The 24,549-nt window shown below is 32.4% G+C and overlaps 1 protein-coding gene and 1 long non-coding RNA gene across 2 annotated transcripts; one reads left to right on the top strand and one right to left on the bottom strand.

Annotated features, from left to right (window-relative positions):
• Window positions 1–4,736: 4,736 nt before the first annotated feature.
• LOC120359731 lies at window positions 4,737–18,980 on the bottom strand. The gene is made up of 5 exons (XR_005576505.1): window positions 18,738–18,980; window positions 18,291–18,452; window positions 8,434–8,726; window positions 7,797–7,952; window positions 4,737–6,387 (listed from the first exon to the last, which is right to left on the bottom strand). It is a non-coding gene; the product is annotated as an uncharacterized LOC120359731 (long non-coding RNA).
• Window positions 10,780–14,443, top strand: LOC120359730. Its single transcript, XM_039458531.1, has 3 exons — window positions 10,780–11,079; window positions 13,920–14,084; window positions 14,164–14,443. The coding sequence occupies exons 1-3, from the start codon at window positions 10,852–10,854 to the stop codon at window positions 14,398–14,400; spliced, it is 630 nt and encodes a 209-aa protein (XP_039314465.1). The 5' UTR covers window positions 10,780–10,851; the 3' UTR covers window positions 14,401–14,443.
• Window positions 18,981–24,549: the final 5,569 nt, after the last annotated feature.

Here is a 24,549-nt window from a genome sequence, read left to right as displayed (position 1 = left end):
CGATCGATTTATTGAAGAAATATTTCAATATAAAAATTTTGCTTAAAAAGCCATATTAATAAAATTCCATGTTATTGTTTTAACTTTGTATAACTCAAAATGTGTATAGCTGAATAAAAAGGTAAATAATAAAAAAACACTCAAGTGTATGTATATTCGTGTGATAATACACTCAAGTTTAAGAATAATGAGAAAGTATGAGTAATTAAAGGTTAAAGGTGAACCTTGAAAAAGTTTAGAAGTGCTCAAAAGTAAAAATGCCTTATAACAATTGTCACTTATTATGTATTGTCATATTAATATCACTAAAAAACGGCAGGCTACTAAATGAATAACTCCATAAGCAATTGTTAGAATACGTCATCTAATAACGGAGATAATAGGGGTAACCATATTGTCGACAGTAGCCATAATACCCTCTTCTCCTCTACAACTCAAAGAAAAGCTGGTTCTCAACTTGATTCTACCACTATAACCTATGCTAGAATAGCAGCTAGTTTCCCTTGCACGACTGTAAAATTTGTTCCATAGAGGCTACGGAAGATATATTTTTGAACCTTCTGAAATTTCTGGAGATACTGTTATATCATTAGCAATGATGTCTTCTATGCCTTCTGTCTTAGTCAAAAGACCAGACTCTCCTCTTGCTTTGTTATTAGCTATAGCTATAAAGACTGATAATGTGTTACATCAAGTTGATACAAAAACTCCTTTAAACAGATTGTATACATTCTTTCTGGCTTCTTACAACTCCAATATTACTACTGAGCCAGTAAAAGCAAAAATGTGTGCTAATTGGGCTATTTGTAATAGAACTAATTTCACTCCGGGAACAGTAAAAGATACTAAATTCCTTGATGAAATTATTGAAGCTAATCAAAAAGCCAAGGCTTTTATTTCATCATCTCGTTCTGGAGACCCATTTCTTCAGGAAATGTTAAGAAAAGTTTAAAATTTAAGGCTCCTGACTCCTCAGCCGAGAACTCCGCGTTGATGGTAGCGACATTTCGTCGCGGACAAAATTAGAACTAATACACGTGAAACGTGACAGATTGACGATGAAATGTTATCGTGCATGTCATTTTGTTATTGTGTTTCATTGTAAAAACATGACTTGTCTCGTATTTACCAAATTCGTAAAAATGGACCGCGAGTAAAGTTTCTTTGAATTTTATACATAAAAGTACATTTTTCACTCCTTTTAATAGCTATCCGTGTGTTTTCCTGTCTGAATAGACGTCACTTTACGTGCTTTTTACGACTATTTACTGACTGCTAGGCGAAAAAAGGATAGTCGTGACCGATATTTAGAAGTGTTTTAAAGCCATCTGATTAGTCTGTTTTATCCAAATTGGCATTATTTAGAAATGGCACGTCGGACAAAATTATGTGCCCATGTGTTTTCCTGTTTCAATTGCTTCACTTTACATGCTTTTTACAACTATTTACTGATTGTTAAGCGGAAAAAGGATAGTCATGACCGATATTTAGAAGTGTTTTAAAGTCATCTGCTTAGTTTGTTTTATCCAAATTGGCTTTATTTACAAATGGCATGTCGGACAAAATTACGTGTCATTTCACGCAATTTCTCGCTTCTAACGTCACGATTTCAATATGGCCGCGGCGAGTACTCAGGAGCCTTAATAATATTATTTAATATTTCCTCTAAGTGATGTTTGTTATCAGTTTCATATAAAAAGAAACATTTTAACTACAGTCTAATTGACTTAGTTTTTTCTAATTAAGGGTGTTGGGTATTTTGTGATTGTGTTCTAAATATGTTTGTTATTGATAACCGTATTTGGTTGACAAATCCCTCTAATTGAGGGTCATTACTCCATTTTAGACATAAACTAAGAAAACGTAGACATGAAGGAGCTATTCCATATGTTGCAGTGATTAATAGTGAGTGATTAATAATAATTTTTATTTATTTTATTAAATAATATAAAAGTTGTTATAAAACCAGAAAAAATAATATTGTATCTGCAACAACAGTATTAGAACTGTAAAACAATTTTATTATTTTAGACGCAAATAATTCTATGGACCATTGAGAACAATTCGTTCAAATTTTCCAAAAATATCCCGGATCAATATTTATTGATGGACTTAATAACATATCAGTAGAACAAATAGCAAAATTAATAAACGCAAATTTTGGCGATGTTAATTTTATTCCGTATGTTGCAGATTGATAGCGAGTGATTAATAATTACTATATTTATTTTATTAAGTAATATACAAATTCTAATAAAAACAGAAAAATTAATATAGTATCTGCGATAACAGTATTACAACTGTTAAAAAAAAGTCCCCCGCCCCCCAGAAAAACAATATATCTCATTCTCACCTCATTCCCGAACAAGATTGGTTGTGCACAATAGACAAATAAAATTTTTAATATTATAAAGATTTCTTATATTTGGCAGGTAAAAAAATTCAAATTTGTCTAAATTGGACAATAAATGAGTTCTCCACCCCATCAAAAAAAAGAGTTCCCCTGCCGACGAACGAGTTTCCCCCTCCTCTCCGCCTAGCGAACGAGCTTTCACACTCCACGTGGCAGTGTTAAAAAAAATTTTTTTTTTAGATAACCAACTCTATAACTATTAATTTTATAACCATTTTTAATTTAAGAAAAAAAGTTGATAAGTTGAAGATGCGTTTTAAAAATAATTATTTGAAGTTAAAAACAAAGTCCCTGCGCACAATACTATTAGAAATAAAATTAAAAATTTTTGAAATCTAAAATTTAGAATCAGTTTCCCCAATGTATACAAATAATAAATTATGATGTATCTTGTATAATACAAATCGTAAAAGATTTATTTCTTAAATTGTATACGTATCCATTATATATTACGTTTAATATTCATTAAGAAACAAATTCTAAAATTTTAATTCTTATTTCTAATATCTAACATTGCTTTATTGTGCACAGGGCCTGAGTAATTTAAAATTCACTTAAATTAAAAGTTAACTTTTTAACTTTATTATTTGAGTTTTAACTTTTTATTAATTATTATCCAATTATTATCCTATAACTTTTTAAATAAAACAATTCTTTTATAATGTATTGTGAAAAATGACTTTTATAATGTTTATTTAATTTTGAATAAAAATTTTAAAATCACGTTAAAATCATCTTAATTTTTTTAAATAAAATCATAAAACTTATTTTTATAAATATATCAATTAATATTTTTTGTCACTTATGCAACTTATAAAAATGTTTATAAAGTTTATTCAAAATTTTATAGAATAATTATAATGTATGTGTGAAAAATGACTTTTATAATGTTTATTTAATTTTGAATAAAAATTTTAAAATCACGTTAAAATCATCTCAATTTTTTTAAATAAAATCATAAAACTTATTTTTATAAATATATCAATTAATATTTTTTGTCACTTATGCAACTTATAAAAATGTTTATAAAGTTTATTCAAAATTTTATAGAATAATTTTTATATGAGACGTTATGTTTTTTTTATATGAAATTATTTTACTAATATTAAATATATAAATAGTGAAATAAGTCAATTATTCTTGTTGTATGATACAAGCCAACAGTTTGTTTTTTGTTTCTAAGAACCAATTTTTAAGTTCATGCGAATAACTTTCGCATACAAAAATAGCAGTTTTGTATATAATTGGCTAATCACAATCGAAAAACTATCATCTTCGTATGCGACAGTCATTCATATGTACTTAGATTAAAGTTTAAAAAATAAGGCTTTAGTAACCCAATTCAATATAGCTACAGTAAGAAAACAGTATTCGAAATCGAGTTGAAATCGAATCATTCTAGAGTCGATACTTCATCGAAAAGTGTGTCATAAATTCATCGAAATCGATGAGTATTTCGATTAGTTTTCGATCAATGTTTTCAATTTTGATATCGATACGACAAGTCATTTCTGAGAAATAATTAATCAAATTTACGTGAAAAACTGCATATATGTAAGTGCAAAAAAGTTAATCTTAAACACATGGCGAAAAACTTGATTAAACTTAACTCGTGTAATTAATTTATTAAGAGATTTTTTTAAAAAAAGTATGTGTATCAATTTTCAATTATACCCGCTTATAAATGTAAAAATGCACTATACTTTTCAGTTTCCTTAAACACGAGCTTGTTATCTGTTTAATCTGCTCTGATATAAACCGGGAAAGTCTAAATTGTAAACAGGAAGGTAAATCTAAAATTTTTTTCTTTTAGATAACCAACTCTATAACTATTAATTTATTAACATTAAAACTGATTAACTTCTGTTAATCCTGTAATAATTTTAATATATAGAAACTGATAGAGAAATTTATGAACCTTGTATTGATGATTACTGTTAAAACTTGAGTTTTAAAAGTTCAAGTTTAGTATAGAACGTGTTTTTTTTAATTATTGTACATACTTAATATTTCAGGCAAATTTAAAGTCTGTATATCAATAGCCACTCCCTTGAAACATGAACAAACAAAATTGTATTCAACGGTTAAGTCACCGTCTATTTGAAAACAGAAATATATAAATTACATTTGTATACATTTAAATTAAATTCGTGCACAAAGTCTTATGTATTACCTTGGCCTACTTTTAGTTTACCTTTGCGATAAAGCAGGAGCTACATAAATTTAGAAAATGGAATGAACAAAATAATTGATTAAAAAAATCAATTCGATTAAAATTTAAAAAGAATTATCTGTGTAATTCAAGAAAAATTTTAACTTTGAAGTGTAACAACTATTTTTTCTTCATAGATAGGCATTGACAAAAGTGTTGGTAGCGAATTCGGTTGGTATATATTAAAGCCTGTATACTAATCTAATCTCATTTAAAAATAAAATATAAGTATTTTGAATGAAAAAAATAAATATTTTACTAAATAGCATAATAAAATATCGATTAAAGATTTCACAATTTATATATAATCTGTTTATATATTTATATTAATACATATCGTTTGTCGATTAGTGTACGGCGATTTTAATGTGCATCAGTGCGCACTAGTGCAATCCAACTGAATTCGCTATTAGTTACACATGTACGAAGAAAGCGGGAGAAACACCTTGAAAACTCCTTGAGAAAGCGTTCTTCGCCACAAATAAAGTTTTCCATGGTGTACTGTTCCGCTTCTTTTCTCATACGCGGTATTGCCGTTTCTTAATTTGTTGATAATTACAATGTCTAATCTGGCTGCTTTCCTTTTAGAAGACACAAATCGACACAAGTTAACACAGTCGATTACAGTCTCAGACTCTCCTTCTGAATAGAATTAAAAAATGTCGATTGAGTTTGTAAATAAAAAGCGAAGTGTATCGCTTTGTGTTAAAAGTGTCGACTATGTTCTGTAAAAGAGAAGCAGCATCTATTTGAACTGTCGCATATTCGTGGGTCATAACATAGCAGCTCAAATGCAAACAAAAATGGATTGAAAATATGTAATCCATTTTAATTCATTTAAATACATTTTGGATTTAAAAAGAGTAATTAAGTCATTTCAATTCTATGTCATGGATTAAAATAGATTAAATGACTTGCCGAAACTCCTTTTAGATCGGAAAAAATAAAAATCACTTTATTTCTCGCTTTATTTCAATTCCGTTTCATAGATCAAAATGGATTGTATGGCTCGCACAATTTTTTTGATGATAAAAAAAACCCGTAATTTCAATCTCACTTCACAGATTTAAAATGAATTTAACAAATTCTTAAACTTTAATTAAATAGAAATAGATTCGAGTAGTTATTGCCGAATCCAAATTGATGATTTTTTAAATCCATTTCTATCCATTTTAAATATTCTGAATCCATTTTTGTTTGCTGGAAGTGCCCATTAAAAATTAAAATTCAGTAGACAGCGCCAATACGAAATAACATTAATCTATTTAAGAGGTTGGCAACGGATTTAGAAGCTCGCTCAGATCACAATTTCCCGAGCAATTTAGCTTCAAAAAATAACAGCAGAAATCGGCTATTCGCTTACCGTACTCGATGTCGTAGTAGTTCTTTCTATACTCAGGTTGGGCATCGCTGTATACACTTGAGCTTCCATCGTGTTAAACAAGGTCCCGTAGTAGTTCAAAGCATCAGTGATCGAATAGGTCGGCGAACATGCCATCGTGGAAAAGTGGTCAACTTTGAAAACCCACCAGCCAGTCTCTGATCGATACTTGAGAAAGTAGGTGTCATGATTCGCGGACAACCTGCGCAATTACTCTTCGTAATTCATTGCGGCAAATCGCTGCAAATCTGTGATCAGCTTATGCAGCGGCTTTTCATGTTGTGACTACATCTAGTACCAGGTGACTGCACTTTTCGATTTAGACTGGTGGCTTCTTTTCATCGTCGAGATAAATAATAGTTTCCTTATGACGAAAATAAACTGTAATGGCAAATGTAACATCATTAACATGAGAAAAGTTTCAAACATTACAGTGCTGCTATCAAAATAGTGGCTCAAAAAAAGTGAAAGTGATTACTTTTAGACAGAAAGTGACAAATAGTAATTTTTCAGGCAGAAAATAGTAACTAAAAGTGACACTTTTCATTAAATTTTCAGTGTAATTAAAACCATTTGAGCAAAAAATCTTTCATTTTCCAAGGTCTATTTTTGTATAGCTTGTATATAGCAAAAGCTTTTCATGTATATAGCAAAAGCTTTTCATAGCGTGATTTGAAAATTTATATTTTTTATAATAATAATAAAAAGCAGAGAGAAGCTTAAATGACAAAATATTAGTACAATAATTTTTGTTGCAGTTTTATTAGATAATATAAATAAAGTATTTTATTAAACATACTAAAATAAAGATTGAACAAAAGAGATATTAAACAAGATATTTATAATAATAAAAAATGAACATTATTATTCATAAGATAATAAATACATTTTTAAAAATGCAACAAAGAAAAAGATATTCTTTGAATATATGAAAAATAACTGTAGACTTTAAAAGACAACTATAGATAATGTAGATGTTGATAGTGAATTTGGTTAGAAACACTAGAAACTAAAAACCCTAAAATAAGAATCTGCTATAGGATAGTTTTGATTTGTTCGTCAATAAACCACTCCCGCACATATTTTACAAATTTCCTGTCAACTCAACAACAAAAAAGGACAAAAAAGGTGATAATAGTAACCCTTTTTGAAGAATAGTGATATTTTAGTGACTTGTGAAAAATAAAGTAACAAAAGTAACAAAACTTCAGTGACTGAATGGCAACGTTGATTAAATATAAAATTTTTAATGATATAAATAGCTACAAAACATAAAATAATAAAAAGTGCGCCATTCAACGCAAAACTATATAACAATATAAACTTATTTAATCATTTTACACAATATTTTATCATTATGTATTCATGCTGCTAAAAGCTATAACATACATGATAAGATACATGTATCAACCTGAAGGCTTTGTTGACTCGAATAATGAAAATAAGATATTCTTATTGAAGAAAGCTATATATGGATTAAAACAGTCTTCAAGAGTATGGAATAAAAAGATAGAAGATGTACTTTTGAATTTAGATTTTAAGAAATCGAAATTTGAAGCCTGTATATTTCTTAAAGTTACTGAAAAGTTTATTATTATTATCGCTTTGTATGTTGACAATTTTTAAAATTTCTTTAATAATGAATATGAGAAGTTAAAGTTAAAGGAATAATTAATGACAAATTTTAAAATTAAAGGTTTAGGAACGACCAAAAGATATTTAGAGCTAAATATTTTTCTTGCTTTTATCTTCATTTAGAAACCAAATACAATAATTGACAAATTACTCACCAACAAGATTTGTTGTATAGATCTACCCCAATAATCCACTTGTTCTGTAGAACGCATTGCCACTGTCAAATTATCTTGAAATTTTTTTCCATGTTAGTCTTACTGTATTTAAGTTTCTTTGCCACAGGTGCTCCTTTGACCTCTGAGAATCGGGACCTGTAACATAAAGAAATATAATAATTAATATCGCATCAATAAGCCATATATTTAAAAACATAGACAATAATTCAAGCATTGTTGAATACAATGGTACAATGAGGTGGTGCATTAATAAGGTCCTTTTTCAGTGTAGGAATTCTAGCAATTTAACCAATCTTGTGTTGCCATTCGCTTAGTGAGGTTGTCCGATTCACTAAGATTGCTGTGATTTTAGCCACACCAAAAAGAGATCTCATTAATGCACCTCATTGTACATTCGCACAGTTATGTTTCTTATTAATTAAAACTTTTTATAGAAAAAAATATTCACCTTCAAATATTAAATATTTGTTATTAGGTTTTAATTATTGCTTCCATTTCGTTATAATATATATTTATTTATTATACATATAATAAATAATCTTGATGATACTAGATATGTTAAATTACTACTATATCTTACTTCAGGTAATAATTCTTTATTTTGTAGCCATCTTACCATCAGTACTGATGTTCTTCTGCAACTAGGAAGAAGTAGAAGCATCCTGTGAAAAATTCAGAGAGGTGTGATGGCGACAATGGCAATGGTAAATCAAGCAACAAGTTGTTCATCGACTACAACTGATACAGCCTCTCGTGCTCCTGTTCCCGCTCGCGGGTCTGGCTTGGCTTATGTAATAACAGCTTGTTACGTTCTCAACTCTGCGTAGCATCCTGATGATGCATCGATGCAACGCAGTCGAATCCGACGTCTGTTTCATCGGTCTCGTCGCTCACCAGTGTGAAGTCAAGCTGCAAAAAACTCGTAATAAAATATCGCGAAATTCTTGCCTTCGAAATACGTTGAGAGAAAGAGAGAGAGAGAGAGAGAGGAGAGAGAGAAGCAGTCAGTTCACCTTACGTCGAAAATCAAATATATTTCACCAGAACTTCCATGCATGGCGTGTGAACAACACTGACGGACTGCTTGGTCGGGCGTAAACAGAAAACAGAGCGCCTGACGAAGAACATGGCGCGTGACGCGTTAGTGAAATTCGCAAAACAAAATTCTTTAGGTATGACGGGAAAGATGGGAGGGGAAGGGAGGCCGTTGAAAAACACATTCTGCAGCTTTTCGCCGAATTTCGATTCCCGAACCTTGAAATCACCGAGCGACTATCGCCGTAATAGAAAAACAATTTTCTGTCTCTCTCTATCTGTCACTTTAAATATGCTATATTTAACTTATCAAATGTATTTAACTTGTCGAGAAGACGTAAAATCTTCAAGTTTACATTATTATGATGAATGTACGCCCGCAAATAATAAAATTTAATGCAAACGAGATTACTTAAATATCATTTGCAAGCAGTGTTGGGTAGTATCTAGATACATTTTGTGTATCTGAGCCTGTATCTGAAATATATTCAAATTGGAGTATCTGTATCTGTATCTAGATACAAAACATAGTATCTTAACTGTCTTTTAGATACATTTTCAGATAATTTTTACGTATTTTTGGTCTGTAGTGGAAAAAAGTATATTTCTTTTTTATTTGCCTATGAGTAATTCGTGAAGGTGAAGAGTCTGACATAGCGTAACTAAAACCCATATCAGACTACGAGACTACTGAGGGTGCAGTCCCATGGAGCGTATCAGGCGTATCGCGGATTGCGCGTATCGAAAATCTGACCAATCGCGAACGTTCCGCTGCTTCCGCTGTTCTTGGTTCGCTGCCGTTCCGCCGAAGTTATTCTTTAGCGTATTCAATCGAGCGGATCAGAGCGGATTGAGGTTAACATAAAGAAAAATAGCAGTTTCTTGTAATTGATACAATTAAAACAATTATGAACAAAGGAAATATAAGTCCTGTGAGTAGCATATAGCATTTTAAAATATTATTTTTGTAATACTTATTAATTATAATATTTTAAGGTTAGTTTAGAATTTGACGAAGCATATTTTTGATTAGTCTACACTGATTATTTCAGTTTAATATAAATACGGATATAAATATTGTATTATGAATTGCAAATTACAAATTGCAAATTACAAATATTGGTCTGACCCAATATTTCCGTTTTCCTTTATTCGCAATTTTTCTCTCGTTTTTTAATGCTAAATAATAAAGCGCATAAAGATTAATAATTTTACGATGTATTTCATGCCTGGTAAAAACATCGTAATTTATTCGTTTTAAACGTTTTATTAATAAAGCAATTGAAAGCAATATTGTTTTCGATTTCATTCTGCACCTGTTAAAAGTCAAATGTTTTATTTACTTATACTAAATAAATTAATAAATTAAATAAAATTCACTTTATATATACTGTGAATATTCTACTATTCTTCCGTCTGCTTTTGTTCCTACGGTTCCATGAAGCGGAATTCGCGTAAGCGGATCAGCGGTTCACCAATCACAAGACTGTTTGGATGAGAGAAATAACAAAATTCGTTTCGTGATTGAGCATCCGCTTAATACGCTTACGCAAATTCCGCTTCATGGGACCGTAGGAACAAAACGTTCACGTACCGAAAGCAGCGGAACGTTCGCGATTGGTCAGATTTTCGATACGCGCAATCCGCGATACGCCTGATACGCTCCATGGGACTGCACCCTGAGACTATCAATTGCATAAGCCGACCAGGGCACGTATTACGCATTTGTTCGGAATCAATTCCGATCGGAATTATTCCGTTTTCCCCTAAATTTCTATTGTGTTTTCTAGGGAAAACGGAATAATTCCGATCGGAATCGATTCCGAACAAATGCATAATACGTGCCCTGACTGTCGATCACGATTAGCGACATTAGCGACATACCGACTCTCATCTGGCCAATCACAACGGGGTCAGCGAGGCGCCGCGCCGGCGCTGTGACAGGCTTTATATATAAAACGATTATCTAGTCTATAAATGTAGTTAACCTTTGTGGACAATGCAAAGTACTTGTCATTTGAGTATAATAACTTCAAAATTGTTAAAAATATTGAAAATTAAAAAGATGTCAACTCCTGGAATCTTAGATGGAGAATTATTTAGAATAATTCCCGATTCTCAGAATAGAAAGGAAAACTCGACGCAAGTAATTGCCGAATGTGTGTCATGTGGAAACAAATACAGTGGTGCACTAAATGCAACCGGAAATTTTTATACGCATATTAAGGCAAGTATCTTTTTAAGATAGTAGCATAGAAAATTAAAATAATTATTAAATTAAATAATTACTGTAATTAATATAGTAGTCTCCAGCTATGCATTTTGTCATTTTGATAATTGTTTTCTCTAACCTCTAACTGTGAATAAGTTTGAAAGTACGATTTTACGCAATATACGTTTTGATTTTTTCAGTTTAAATCAGGAATGAAAAAAAGAGACTCAATATTGTTAGCTAATTAAAATTTTCTTATAACAATTAATACACAAAGTAAATGACTGTTGAAATAATGATCTAATAAAATATATAGTTAAAATCTTATTTTAAGCTGGAACGATAGCTAGATGCCTAGATAATACAGGGTGTTTCAGACCACCCGTACACCCCTTTTCTCTTTGCAGGATTAGGACCAATCAAAAATATGTTCAGACGAAAGTTGTAGGGTTTCAAAAGATCTATTCAATGATCTTATCAGTTTGACCTTGGATGGCGTCGCCAAGGTCAGATCGAAATCACATTAAGTTTTTTAAATGGAACACCCTATTTTTGATTCCAGAATCTAATAGCTGGTGTCAAGACCTTTCCAAAACACTATAAGAATATTTATTTTCGTTGACTACTTTCCGAGTTGTGCGGCTTGAAAGTTACACTACCGCCAGCATCAGCATTACTCAAGATGTACCATGTGGTGGTTACTTAGTCGGATTTAATCTTGTGTGTGGGTGTGCATACGTGCATGCGTATGTGTATGGGGGAGGAAAAGGGGAGTCAAAGTTTTATGTACTCTGCTTTTGTTTATTAACTGGATTGATTATGTTTGATGATCAATCATGTCCAGATTGACTGTATGCATTTTCCCGTGCTTAGCATTATCCAGAATGAACGACGTGGACGTGACGAGAATTTCATCCCATTGGGGTGCTTGATTCACGTGAGTCCCCTTGCCTCTCATGTATGTTTTGTTAAGCGACTAAATGTTCAAAGTGAGCACCATTCTCTGCAATGCAAGCATCAACTCTATTTTGAAAATCATTGGTTGCTCGAAGAATTTCCTCGGCACGTAAGGATCGAATTGCTTCACTTATTCTACGAATCATATTATCCCTCGTAGTCGGACGTTCATAGACCAAGTTTTTTATCCTTCCCCAGAAATAATAATCAAGGACGGTGAGATCTGGTGATCGGGGTGGATAATTGATTGATTGACCGTATTTGCCTATCCACTTGTCGGGGAACATAGTATTTAATGCCGCACGAGCAACTCTCGATGTATGAGACGGACATGCATCTTGTTGGAACCACATGTTCAGGCGCAATTGCAGAGGAATATTTTCTAGTAAGACAGGAAGATCTGTCATTATCAAGGCGGAATATCTATCACCGTTTAGATTTTCGTCAAAGAAAACAGGACCTATGATTTGACTTCCAATAATTCCACACCAAACATTGACTTTCCAAATGGTTTGATGATCTACTTCTCTCAACCAGTGAGGATTATTTTGTGCCCAATAACGAGAGTTCCAAGTATTAACAGATCCATCACTTTTAAGTGTACATTCGTCAGAAAATAAAATTTTCAAGTGGAAATCAAGTGGTTGCTGTCTTATAAAGTTGCAAAATACAAGTCTCTGTCTAATATCGTTATAATTCAACGCTTGATGAACAGACATTCTGTAAGGGTGAAATTTGTTATTTTTTAGAATGCGCCAAACACTGATTTTACTAACACCAGAATCTTGTTCTCGTCGTCTTAAAGAATCATAAGGGTTCAATTCTGTCGATGCAAGAATTTCCACTGTTCTTTCATCCATAATCGGACGACGAATTTGTGTACCTTTGTTATGTTGAGGCTGAACGACACCTTTAATTTTGATTCGTTTAGCCAAACGTGAAAAAACATTTCGCGAGTGAGGAGTCCGATCAGGATAACGTTCCCGCCACAATCTTTCCGCTGCAATGAATGTACCTCGACACTCACCTAAAATTAGCAGCATATCATATGCTTCTTCATTGGAATAGGACATGGCTAAATAAACCTAGACTAATAAAGAGGGTCGGATTTTTGTTGCGCGATTGATACTGATATGACGGTTATTGAAGACGTAGGTGACAAGTTTGAGAGAGTTATTGTCACTCGTGTTGAGTTGAGTCACGATAGCGTTGTGGTGAATACATCTCTACTACATCCTATGCAAATAACAATATGTATAAAATCACGAGTTAGACATCGTTACGCAGAAAGCCGCGCTCGTTATTGCTCGTGTGCTACCGTTAAAGTAATAATGTAATTACATAATATTATGACATACATATGTATGTGACTATCTACGGTCGCGACAGCTAACTTTCACGATTTTTCATGATCTGTTTTTGTTGGCCCGGCTCGCGTGTTTACTTTCTTTGTGTCGGCTGCACGGCTTTCTGCGTAACGCGTGATTTTATATTGTTATTTACATGGTGTTGGCGGTAGTGTAACTTTCAAGCCGCACAACTCGGAAAGTAATCAACGAAAATAAACTTTCTTGTAGTGTTTTGGAAAGGTCTTGACACCAGTTATTAGATTCTGGAATCAAAAATAGGGTGTTTCATTTAAAAAACTTAATGTGATTTCGATCTAACCTTGGCGACGCCATCCAAGGTCAAACTGATAAGATCATTGAATAGATCTTTTGAAACCCTACAACTTTCGTCTGAACATATTTTTGATTGGTCCTAATCCTGCGAAGAGAAAAGGGGTGTACGGGTGGTCTGAAACACCCTGTATATATCACAATATCACATACTTTTTTTTTACTGTGATATTCTTTTTATTAATAACTTGATAATGTCCATATATATTTTTTATACAGAGAAAACATTTATCATTATTAAAAAAAGCATTAGAAAAGAAAGAAGCAAAATACAAAAATGCATCTTCATGTGAAACATCCAATCTAAAACCACTAATACCAGCAAAGCAACCAAAACTGATGAATACAAATATGTTAGTGAAAAACACTGTCTCAAAAGAACAGGTTTGCAAAATTGTACATTGTACTCAACATAGAATTTTACAATTATATAAATAAAAAGTGTTGTGTTTTTTGTTTCTAGGTCATTAAACTTGTGTTATCGTACATAATCAATGAAATGAGACCACTTGCAATCGTTGAGAAACCATCATTCAGAAATCTTATATCTGGTATATCAAACGTTGAGCTACCAACACGGAAAACTTTGAAGAAAAAAATCGAAGAACAATTTGAATCGACGATTGCTGAAATAAAGATTCGAGTTTCCAAAACTCAGTTTGTTTGCACTACTGCAGACATTTGGAGTTGTACAAATTGAAGTTTCATGGGAATTACTTGTCACTACCTTGATGATAAATTAAAAAGAAATTCATGTGTTCTGGCATGTCGCCGTATGAAATTTGCTCACACGTACATTGAAATAGCAAAAATGCTAAGTAATGTTCATCAACAATTTGGATTATCTGTCGATAAGATTGTAGGAACAGTCACGGATAATGCTACAAATTTTGGAAAAGCATTTCGTATTTTTTCACTTGATAAAAACGAAATTGAAGAGGAGCCAGAATATTTGCAAAACGAAGATAACATTGTTATACATGAATTTGAACTTCCAAATAATTTTGATGATGACTTCGAAGATTTTTCTTTGCCAACACAATACAAATGTATGTCACACACATTGAATTTAATTGCAACAACAGATTTACGTATAGCCCTATCTAATATCAAATACAAGAAATTATATAATTCTTCATTTTCTAAAGCAAATACACTGTGGAATACAATACATAGATCAACGAAGGCTGCAGATATTATTGAAGAAATTGCACATATTAAACTACTAGTTCCTTGTCCCACTCGTTGGAATTCAAGTTATGATGCAGTTTGTAAATTACTATCGATTAAAAATCACTTAAACGAAATTTGCGACCGTTTAGATAAGCCAAAGTTTAAAATGATCGAGATTGAGTTTCTTGAAGAATATGCCTTGGTAATGAAGAGTTTAGCATGCACGATTGATTTGCTACAGGGAGAAAACTATTGTTATTTAGGATACGTTTTGCCAGCTTTGCTACAACTTAAAATTAATTTGCAGACTCTTCACGAATTACCTAATTGCGAACCTTTGAGAAATGCTCTAATAGATGGCATTAATAAAAGATTCAGTAATAGTGTATTAAATTTTGACAGTACATGTAGCAAACCTTACAATATTTCATCCGTGACTGTTCCTAAACTTAAGTTAAAATGGCTAAACTTGATACCAGAAGCAGCGATTTTTTCAAAAACGATTCTAGATCACGAATATTGCAAAAACTTGCTTATTACAGAAGCAAAAAAATGTGCGTTGTTAAAAAATGAGACCACAATATCTTCTGATGTTTCTTCAGCGTCTTCCGTGGAAAATGACCAATTCTTTAAATTTTTATTAAAAGATCAAGACCACGTAGAAACAACTGACACTACTGACAATACTATCGGCATGGAGGTTTTATCTTATTTGTCAGACAAGCAAAAAGATATCGAATCACTAGCACGTTTTCCTCATATAAAACATTTGTTTTTAAAGTACAACACAATTATACCGTCATCAGCACCGGTTGAGCGATTATTTAGCACTGGTGGTCAAATTTTAGTACCACGTCGAAATCGTTTGAGTGATGATATCTTTGAGGCATTTTTGGTGTGTAAGACTAATGTATAAAGTCACAACTAATAATGTAAACAAAAAAATATTAAAAAATAAAAATTATTCAGTATATTTTAGGTGCATATTATTATTATTATTATTATTGCGTATAGTATAATTTAAAAGTATCTCATGTGTATCTGAAATACTTTTAAAGTATCTGAGTATCTATATCTATATACATTTTAATTTGTGTATCTGTATCTGTATCTAGATACGTTTTTTCACATGTATCTGTATGAGTATCTAGATACATTTTAAATGTATCTTACCCATCACTGTTTGCAAGTTAAAAGTAGCACATTTAAAACGCACAAAAAGGAATATTTTCGGTTTATACAGGACATCGGCTGGAAAAAGAAACAAATGAAAGTAACACGACTCTGGCAGTGAGAAGGCAAAGAATAAGGAAGCGGGGAGGGGAGAACTAAAAATGGCGGACCGTAGAAATGTAGGTGAACACATACGCACACGGAAAAAATCTCTACGCTTATTCGCAGATTAAACAGCGTAGCTAATTATCATGACGTAGGACGTGTTCGTGTCCATGCCGAGGATCGAGAACCACGCGCACGTTGAGATCATATGCCGGTCTCGATCGGCGATCGCTGCCAGCCGGCAACAATGCAACCCGCTGTCAACGCGGCAATCTATTCCGAACACGTTACGTCAGCGATGGCGTCACTTCCAATTTTAAACACGACATTCAGGGTGCCCCCAGGGTTCAATATAAGCGACGGCAAAAGGGGACGCGGGCAACGTACCTGGAAGAACCTTTCTCGTCCGTGCCTCATGCGTGTTCGTGAAGCACAAAGAGCGTCGGTAACGGTGCAACACTAGAACGGCGGTATAGATCGGTGAGATCGGCATCACGATAATACCTCGTGAAAACCCAAACTCGAAAACGCGCAATCACAACCGTACGAGAGACTCGTTCGGTTCGGACACTGTCGAAAGACTCGAGAGCATGGTGGAAGTATAACATCCTTTCCACCATGCTCGAGAGGAACCAGGAGGGAGAAACTGCGGCCGCAAGCGTGGTAGGAGGTGGGAGTAAGAAGTAAAAATGGCCGCGACTGCCGCAAGCCAAGCCCCCTGCAGCAGCGCGCCGGCGCGAACCCTCGGCCGTTGCGCGCTCAATTTGAACGTACATATTGGTATTCGGCGATACACCAGGGCACCGACGAGAGACTATTAAAGACCGTCAACACTGGGTAAATTTTCGGGGCCGTCACTGAGGCCCCAGGGGCCCAGCGGTAATTGAAGAGCGATGACGTTATTGACTATATAATTGTTAATACAAATATTTGAGTAATACATTATTAAAATCTTGATTTTTTTATTATACAAATATTTCATAAGCAAGTATGCATACTTATATTTAATAACATCATTGTATATTGCTTTAAAATTGTAATTCTTTTTGATCAGTTATCTCTGTCGATAATCAAACTTGCATGTTAACATCAAAATTGTAATTTTTAACAAAAATCGAGAATTTTCAGGTTACAAATACATAAGCATATCTATGAAACTTCAAGATAACAATAAATTATAAAATTAGTACTGTATTGTCAGTTTATCATTAAAAATTTAACAGTCACAAACTCCCGTGAGGTTAGCGGTATTTAATAGTCTCTCGTCGGTGGTATTAAAGAGTAATTAAAATTTTTTGCTTCTCGAATAAATTTATAATATAATTTTTTCCAATTTATACCTTTTTAAACTTGAGATCTTATAATTTTCTAATAAAAGTCAAAGTTACTTTTATCATTACTTTTTAATTTATGATATAATTTTCAATCTTTATTCAACTTTTGTTAAAAGTAAATAGTAAATTAATAGCAAAATATAATATTAAAGTAAAACATTTTGATGGTTTAACTTTTACATTACATTACAAAGTAAAATCTTCAGTTGAAAGTCAAACCTTTGTGATATAATCAACCTTGTGTCGTAATTATTTAACTTCCTATTAAAAATATCCATAAAAAGTTTATGTAGTTTATATTTAATAAATTCTATATGAATATTATTCAGAAAATCCTATATAATTTCTGTAATTTTATTTATTTTAAGAACTGTAGGTTTAGAATTATATAAAAATTTTGAAACATAATCTAATTTTATTTTAAAATTAAAAAAGTAATGAAAAAGTAACGAATCGTTACTTTCTATGTAACGGTAACGAGTTATTTTAAGAGTCAGTAACGAGTAACGATAAGTAGTTACTTTTTTGATTTGATAACGATTAACAATAACGAGTTACTTTTAAAAAGTAACTTTTCATTCCCTGCATTCGCTATTCTCGTCAACTTGAAATCTCTCGAATTATATTGTTCATTAGAGTCACAATTTGTACATGAGAATCAAACATATCTCACATTTGACTAAACTGAACTGATCTCGACAAAAGGTTTATTTTAAAAAACTATTTTCTGATGCCGTCAACATTTTACGCTAATTATAGATATGCTTATCAATTGTTGAGTCAAGTGAAAATATGTTGTACTCACAGGAATTCTGTTGCACCTGTCGGTAGACGCAGAGCGCCGCGGTTCTCTGATCCACGTAGTCCCACAATCCGCAGGCAATTATGAGAAAATCCTCGTTACCGTCCATAAGTACGCATCGGACCTCAGGCTCGCTGCTAATGTACGGTTTATACTGGACATCAGCTGGAAAAAAAATAAATTATAAATAATATACTTTTCAGATCTAATTTTCACATAGATTTGAATATCATTGTTTTAATGTGAAACTTTAATCAAATTGTTTTTATTTGTTCATTGACTGACTGGTGTAGTGATTCTAACTGATATATTACAATAAATATAAAAAAATTTAAATTTATTTTTCAAATAAAATTTTAAAAGATTTTATAATTATTCGATCAGTTAAAAAAATACTAGTCAACAAGTTTGTTTGGTAATGCTACAAAGAATATCGTTGAAAATACATACCATTTTGAGCATCGATAATCGGCTGGTTGCACCAAGGCAAGATCGTCCCTCTTCTGATTTATAGCCACCGTTTGAATAGCTAATTGTTGTTGAATCTCTTGACTCTGCACCTTCTTCTTCTCCGCCTCCTATTGGTTCTTGACCATTTATTTTAATTTTGCGTTAGCAGCATCATTTTTAGCTTGCAGTTCCTGTTGAAAAACAAAATAATATAAAGTGTGTAAAAAGGTCAATAAAAAAAATGTTTAAAAACCATTTTCCTATATTAAAATTGGCATGTTATCTAATTTAGAGTCACTTAATTTAAAATCTATTTTCCACGTTTCTGATTTGTTGTAAATTTATTAATTTAATAATTGTTTAATTATTTAATTAATATAAATATTTATTATATAAATTTGTAAAAGAATCGCTGTGAAAAAAGGCACGCTCATAATTTTAGTAAAATTAAAAAATAAAATTTTACCATATTATTTTCATATAAGGATCTGAAATATTTATGAATTATACAATTTTGTTTAAATACGTCATACTAGGGAAAATATAGCAATTATGCTTATTACCGTATTTAAATCATTATTAAAATCCTTTTATCTTTTTAAATTTTTTAAATATTTATCAATATTATAAAAAAATACTTTTTAATAATAAATTATCATTTTAATAATAAATTATCATTGCTTAAATTTTGTTCAGTTATTATTTTAAAAATAGCAGTGCCAAAAGCTTTTTCGTTAAGAGATATGTATGACTAAAAAGTCACGTAAATCCCCTTCATTTCTTTTTCTATTTAAAAAAATGAAGGGGTTTTTTTAGATGAAGAAAAGAAGCATTAAACAAAAAAATAAGAAAAATATTTCTCAATTTAGCTTATGTCTCACCTCAGACTTAACAGCCAAGCTTTTCTGCATTTTCTCCACCTGCTCAACCGTTTTAGCAATTTTACTCAAACTAACATTTAGATGCAACTGTTCCTTCAGGTCGCTTATTTTCTCTTGATACAATTTGACAAAGTGATTGATAAAATCTAAATAATGGCGCGGTGTAATCGTCATTGTTCTGGCGCCTCTTTTGACCAGTTGCGTGTTAGCTTTGTGCAAAGTCTGAAGACGTACGCATTTATCACGGCGTCCCTCTGCGTTGGATGCTGCGGGATCAACGAACAAACACTTGTAAAGAAATCTGGAGATTTCCACATGGGTCTTTCTAAATCGACGATTAGTGAATTTTTTGCCGACCTGGAACAACGCATTGTCCGATCGAACCAATTTAGCACGCATTTGTTGAACAAGGCGGGCAATGTCGCCACGCGATTCTTTAGTCCGTCTGTACTGAGATTCATTGTGAACACGACGTGTTCATAACTTGGCCGATAAACCATTTGTACAATTTCTCATTGAAATTCAGCATTAGACCTTCTCACTGAGCGCCTTTTTTACATTGTGTCATAATTAAGTATTGTGTACTCGTCACTCTCAAACAATCCAGGCACCTCTCCGTTGACGAGCAACGTATTCATACGTTCGAGGAAACCGGAATCCAGCACATTAGATTCGTCGAAAATAAAGAAATATTTTTTTGTCTTTGCAGCTGGATCGTCTCAGTACTTTTGTCATAAATTTTCGTCAAAATCTTCACCGGTGTATTTATTGTGCACCTATCAAAAGTATTGATTAATTAGAAAATAAACTTGAATTTAAATATTAAAGGAATATTTTAATCTAGAATATCAAAATAATAAATTTTTTACAACACTTTTTTTTAATACTTAGAATGTTTGGAAAATAAATTCCTAAGCTTTATCAATATTCGTAAAAATAACAAAAATATAAGTATTTTTAAATATTTAAATTGTAAACTTAAATTCTAATTACCTTAATTTACAAAATAGACAAGGCATTCATCCATGCAACAAATCTTGACAGAGTCGTCTTTCCAACACCAGAAACATTGATAAGTAACAAGTGTTCTTGATGCTATCGGAAAATTCTATCAATCTGTAGTACATGTTCAAGAACCTCATCAAAGAGCACCAATGGTACATCGAGCTCTTCCTCATAGTTCCTTCAACCTTGCTCAAACGTAATCTTTTGGTTCTTCTCTGTTCACCGGTACATAGTCTTTCGATAACCAATTGCTATATAGAATTAGTCTGGCTAATGCTCTTTCTCTGTCAACCGATATAAAGTGTTTCAAAACTACGATGTTGATGTTTCTGTTCGTCCAAGCTCTCTCGGATTCTTCCACCAATCTGTCTTGGAACAGACAAAGGGCCTCATGAGTCCACAAACGCACTAGGACTTGTACGGAGAGATTATCAAAATTATATATCTAATAGTCTCGCAAATGTCGCGCACCCAACGTGGCATTTTGCGCGGAGAATACACATAGTGCGGCTGCATATCCTGAGTAAATCTCTCCTGAGAAGCAAGATAAAACTCTATCATTGCGTTCGTCAAGGATTCCGCGTAGCCTCTCAGATTGGGTGTCAATCTGTAATTTTGTAAGAAAAATTTCTCTTGTATTAATTGATATTTAAGAAAGTATTTGTCTAAAAGAAAAATAGAATAAAAATTCATAGAAATTTTTTCGTAGAAGAAAAACAAATTTATAACTTCGGGTATTTTTGTGTTTTGTTATACTTTATTAATTGTAAATTTGGATATTTTAATAACTAATACGATAAGAGTTATTTAATTAAAAAATTAAAATATAAACTTTTTACGTATATTTATATCTTTTCCAAACTGGTTTCTATGATATTCCAAAAATTAATTAACTGATTAGTTTTCAATTTTACAAGCTTACTTAACACAAGTTTCTTCATAGCCTATACCAAAATTATGCTATCTTAAATATTTTTGGTACACAATTCGAAAGAATTAGAAATTCTATGTAAAATCATACAAGAAACATTATTTTCAGCACTAATTGTAAGATCTTGCTATGATCGTATACTATCTCGATATAAATTAAATATTTCTGTTATTTTTTTGTATCGACTCCTATTGATCCATCTACTCTAATACTATTATCTGGTTGTAACAAAAATCGCGTTAAGGCAGGATAGCACCTTTATACTTTCAAAAAATCAAAAATTTTTTTTTGGCTTAAAGTACTTTTTCAAGTGTATAGAATTGAAATTCATTTATTAGAAATGTGACCAAAACCTTTTTCTAGTGTTATAAACCGGTTTGGAGCAAGCGCTCTCGGCGCGTTTCTCGGGCTGCCGAGTGCGCACAGACAGACTACCTGTCTCATCCTACTACTTGTCAATTTACCGACCTTATTATGGCCCCTTTTAGTTCCAAATAGTGAAGTATATGTCGCTAGTTACTTTTTTCATTATAATAGAACATATACTTTATGTTTTGTATAGTTCATAACGAATTAGTCGTGTAAACATCATTCACATGTTGCTTGGTTTTGTGTTTCACAAGTTTCTTTCGAACGTTTATTCATTGTTCATCATGGGGAAGACAAAAGTAGTAGAGAAAAAAGGGACAAGAGAAGGAATTAGTCGTACCTCGAAACCGAGAAGCAGCGGAAGGAAGCTGCTGAATCGATACATGTTAGAAACAGAAAGTGAGAGTGTCTGTACATCGGCAAAGAAACTGAAACTTAGTGAACATGAATATCATATTAATGTGGACGCAACTTTTAGTTATCGTGTGATCAATTTTGTAACTGTTTTTGCAGCAATTTCTGAATTTCTAGTGTGCAAAGAGTGTAAATCTCCCATAAAGTTTCAAGAAGCAAGTATCCGTGGATTGGGTTTTAAAATTGCAATTCTTTGTAAACAATGCACACCGAAATATATAAACTCGTGTCCTGTCATAAACAATCACGCATATGATATAAATCGTCGTATAGTTTTGGCTATGCGATTGCTCGGTGTTGGTGTAAATGGCATTAAAAAATTTTGTGCATTCATGTGTTTACCAAATTCAGTATTCCAGTCATTTTATAACAAAATAGTTTCGACTATTTCTATTGCTACCGCAGACGTACGAGAAAAATCAATGAAGAACGCAGCTGCTAAAGAAAAAGAATTGTCAGTACAAAAGGGATTCACAGAAGGGATAGTAGTTTCCGGCGACGGTACATGGAAAAAGAGGGGATTCTCGTCTTTGTTAAGCGTTACATCATTAATAGGGTGATGCACCGGAAAAGTCATTGATGTTAATGTAAAGTCGAAAATATGTAACCAATGCAATTATTGGAAAAAAAGAAGGAACGGCAGAATATGAAGAATGGGCTGAGACACGCAAAGATAGCTGTGAAAAAAATCACGAGGAATCGGCAGGAAAAATGGAGGTTGACGCAGTAATTGAAATGTTCCAACAATCAGAAGAGCTCCACGGTTTGAAATATAGTCATTACGTAAGAGATGGAGACAGTAAAATATTTAAAGGTATTTTAGACTCAAATCCATATGAAAATTTGGACGTCAAGAAAAAAGAATATATCGACCACGTTCAAACGAGGATGGAAACGCGACTTCGGAATTTGAAAAAAAATGTACGAGGTCTTGGTGGCAAAGGCAAACTAACCGGAAAATTAATTGATGATCTATCATTATATTTTGGTCTGGCAATACGTCGAAATCTTAATTCAATTGTTAATTCTTGAAATATGGGCCGCGCCTTTATCACAAGATTTCCACGGACGACAACCCGCAGCACGATAGATGTTCAGATGGCGAAAATTCCTGGTGCTCGTGGAAAAAGGCAAAATCTCGCAAAGAACTCGTCAATTATCAACACAAATCAGCAATGAAAGACGAAGTTTTCAATGCTATTAAATCCATTTATGAAAAACTCAGCCAGGATGAACTATTAACATGGTGCTTGGGTGGGTTTACGCAGAACAGCAACGAGTGTTTCAATTCTGTTCTGTGGGCGCTCGCTCCTAAAACCATGTCCAGTGGCAAAAAAATCATCGACATTGCTGCTGATATTGCAGTATGTAATTTTAATGATGGATTACAGAGCATTATGAACATTATGCAAACTTTGAACCTACCGATAAGTCAAAGTTGCTACGATTTTTGTATAAAAGCCGATAATTATCGTATTCAGCGAAGATTTCAATTACTGAAGCTGCTCGAGAAGCTAGAAGAAGTGGTGTTTCTGCTCACAAGCTTGCTAATGAAGAAGAAATAGATGCTGAAGGTATCCTGTATGGCACAGGTATTGTAGATTGACGGTTAGTTGAAAATATTTATTAGTTTCATGTATGTAAAACTTTAAACGCGTTTTTCTCAAAACGATATTTTTTAAATGTGCGTGTCAAATTAGTCTTCCAATTTTCATCGGATTAACTTTGCATAATTCTTCCCTATGGTATACTCTAAGGATGTACGTAGGATTTTTTCTGTAGCGTTGTTATTTTATTTTTGGTGCAGTTTCATAAACTTTTTTTACCCTAAAAAATTGAATTTTTTTTTAATGACCGCCATTTTCTTAAAAATCAAAATTTTGTAAAATTCCTACGTACAAATTAAAAAAATTATTATTAATAAAAAAAAATTTTGATTTTTGTTCTAGGAGCCACGTAGAAGAAGGAATTTGACACGCAGACTGACGGTGTTCCTCAAAAGCCGTATACTTTGGCCCCATACAAGAGGCTATTTTTTACTTTTTCGACATTAAAAAATTTTTTATTGCAGTTTAAGATTGTCTTAATGAATGGCTAAAACCGATTTTCTTTCTGCGTATTTTTTGTATGGGGAAAAAAAAATGCCTCCAAAATTGCAATTAAAGGTAGTATCCTGCCTTAAATAACTCTATTGTGTATGGTGTGTTCGCTG

Source organism: Solenopsis invicta, chromosome 16 (genome assembly GCF_016802725.1).
Source record: "Solenopsis invicta isolate M01_SB chromosome 16, UNIL_Sinv_3.0, whole genome shotgun sequence".
NCBI classification, from domain to species: Eukaryota; Metazoa; Arthropoda; class Insecta; order Hymenoptera; family Formicidae; genus Solenopsis; species Solenopsis invicta.
Note: the sequence above shows the minus strand (reverse complement) of the source record. Positions and strands in the feature narration are given on the sequence as shown.

Bases quoted from the DNA above. Each gene is read 5' to 3' on its own strand.
- LOC120359730 (XM_039458531.1), top strand. From the start codon at position 10,852: ATGCAAAGTACTTGTCATTTGAGTATAATAACTTCAAAATTGTTAAAA. The intron at 11,080-13,919 runs GCAAGTATCTTT...TTTTTTATACAG, and splicing joins ATTTTTATACGCATATTAAG to AGAAAACATTTATCATTATT. The intron at 14,085-14,163 runs GTTTGCAAAATT...TTTTGTTTCTAG, and splicing joins ACACTGTCTCAAAAGAACAG to GTCATTAAACTTGTGTTATC.